General features: G+C 46.2%; 1 protein-coding gene across 1 annotated transcript in view; it reads right to left on the bottom strand.

Moving 5' to 3' along the window:
* NUGGC (nuclear GTPase, germinal center associated) overlaps positions 1–2,245 on the bottom strand; it is a 51,358-nt gene that overhangs the window by 24,975 nt on the left and 24,138 nt on the right. Inside the window, 1 exon segment of the mRNA XM_023530162.1 lies at positions 1,344–1,543. Within this exon segment, the coding sequence (XP_023385930.1) occupies positions 1,344–1,543 (200 nt within the window).

Raw genomic sequence — 2,245 nt, 5'->3', positions numbered from 1 at the left:
TACACTGTCCTGCCTTCAAGCCTTTGCGTAAGCTCTGTCTTCAATCTAAGTTCTCTCTCTTCTGACCCACCTCCAGTGTCCACTTGAAAAAAGTGTCTTTACTTCTCAATGTTTTGTCGTCGGTGGAATTTTCTGTGACCTCAACTCCAGATGCAGTCAAAATACAGTCCTGTCTCTGGGTTCCCACAGCACTTTGCTAGTCTCTCTCATATAACCTTTAATCCTCGTCTAAGGCAGTGACCTTAGCGACGAAGCAATATGCCTCTTTAAATTGGCAGCTACCCTTCTACGGGGTTCAATAAACATTTAAGTTAGATTGCCTTATGTTTAGTTTTAGAGTCGGCATTGGAAAAAGAGAGCTTGAAATATTATTCTGTGGTAGGGCTTGGGGTAGATGGAATCGCAGGAAACGTAAACGAAGCTGAAATTCCAACCTAGACCATGAGAGCAAGAGCTAGGCGGGGAAAGCCTTAACCTACTGCTTTACTGAGGAATTTTTCTCTGCTTAGTGAATTCCTGGAGACAGCAGACTCAAGTTTCAGTGGGTATAGGGGAAATGGTGGAGGTGACAGGTAAAAAGCTCTTGTTAGAGCCAAAAACCATCAGCAATGCTACATCCCTTGATCATACGCCTGAGTACCCAGCATAGCCCAGTTTATACCTGCTGATCCTCTGTAAGGGTTAATAACACCCCCCTTTCACTTTCAAAGTGTCCCAATATGGAAGTTAAGCTATAGTCCTCCTAGTTACAGGGGATGGGGAAGAGGTCTACATGGAAATCAACATAAATTACAGCTACTAAGCTCTAAAATGCTTCTCTTTCATTATTTTTTTGTTGTTGTTAAAAATATGACTTTGTAAGAATGCTTTCACTTTTGGCCAAAGTTCTAAAATTTTGAGAGCTCTGTCCCAAATGAGTTTAAAATCTCAGAAGTAGTCAAATCTGAAAACAGGACCTGACACTTCAAAACTTTACTGTGCCAAAGAGTATTCTAGAAAGTGCCTACTCGCTGAGGAGGCGTCTACATTTTCCACTTCTGGGGGCTGGCCAGGACCATTACACTGCACAACGGCTGGAGGTGCTGTTAGCCTCTCATACATGCAAGTGACACCCTGGGAGCTATGTAGAGGACACCTGTTGGGTGTTAAGCAGCTACTCTGGAAGAGGAGCCACAGTGGTTCAGATTCCTGAGACAATCCACTTAAGGGTCCTGATGTCCCAAGAAGTCACGTAGACTTCTCTTTTATGCCCAACACTCACTTCCCTACGTCCACAATGCCCGCCACATCCGAAGTCAAAGCTCTGTCACTGCTATAGTTAAGACCCATGGAGGAAAGCCCACATCCCCACAGGCCTAGCTCGGTACCTCAGATATTCCGGCAAGTAGAGTTTGTCTGTCTTGGTGACCACCAGGGCAACGTCCCTGCAGAAACCTCGTTGGCAGGCTTTGATGCTCTCATTAAGAAGGTCTTCATGGGCTCTCTCTCCAGAAACTCTTTCAATGTCACTGATCACCCAGATGACTGAGCATTTATCAATGGTCTGTGAAACATGGCCACAATATGTTTAAGAACATAAATGGTGTCTCATTAGTAGAGGACTTGATTCTCAATGTATCATTCGTGTCCTCCACCACAGGCCCCTGTCTCTCTCTCCCACCCTACCTCTCCCCACGCCCCACTGCAGTCTCTACGAACCAGCCATGCTGAGCTTCTTACAGTTTCTCAGATGTAACTTTGTCTTTAATCTCTCATGGGCTTTGCATTTGCCACAATCTCTTCTTGACCTCCACTTGCCCTTTGAGATTGCTGAGGATGGACTGGCCACCCCTCCTCTGCATCCTCAAGCACCCAGACTTCCCTGCCATACTACAGAGTAATTGTACAAAGGTGGCTCTCTGCACCTCCCTCCCCCATGCCTACTGTGAGGTACCTGATGGGAAGGGACTGTGTCTTTCAGCTTGGAATCCACATCACCTCAAGCACAGTGTGTGGCCATACTAGAGGCTTCCTAGATGTGTGTGGCATTGGTGATTGATAGAATTCAAGAAGTCAGACCTCCTCCCAGATCCATCACTGGCTTGTTCTACCACAGTTGTCCTCTAGGGGAAATGACTGTTTACCTGAAACTAGTTCTGGTCATGCATCTACTCCAAAGCTATCACCACGGGGCAACCTTTCCATGTTTGACTGTCCTACATAATGAGCACATTGCCACCGTGTGGCAGCAGGGAGCCAGAAACCA

This window comes from Pteropus vampyrus, unplaced genomic scaffold, assembly GCF_000151845.1.
Source record: "Pteropus vampyrus isolate Shadow unplaced genomic scaffold, Pvam_2.0 Scaffold47, whole genome shotgun sequence".
Classification (NCBI taxonomy): Eukaryota; Metazoa; Chordata; class Mammalia; order Chiroptera; family Pteropodidae; genus Pteropus; species Pteropus vampyrus.
This window is presented reverse-complemented; position numbering and strand designations above follow the sequence as displayed.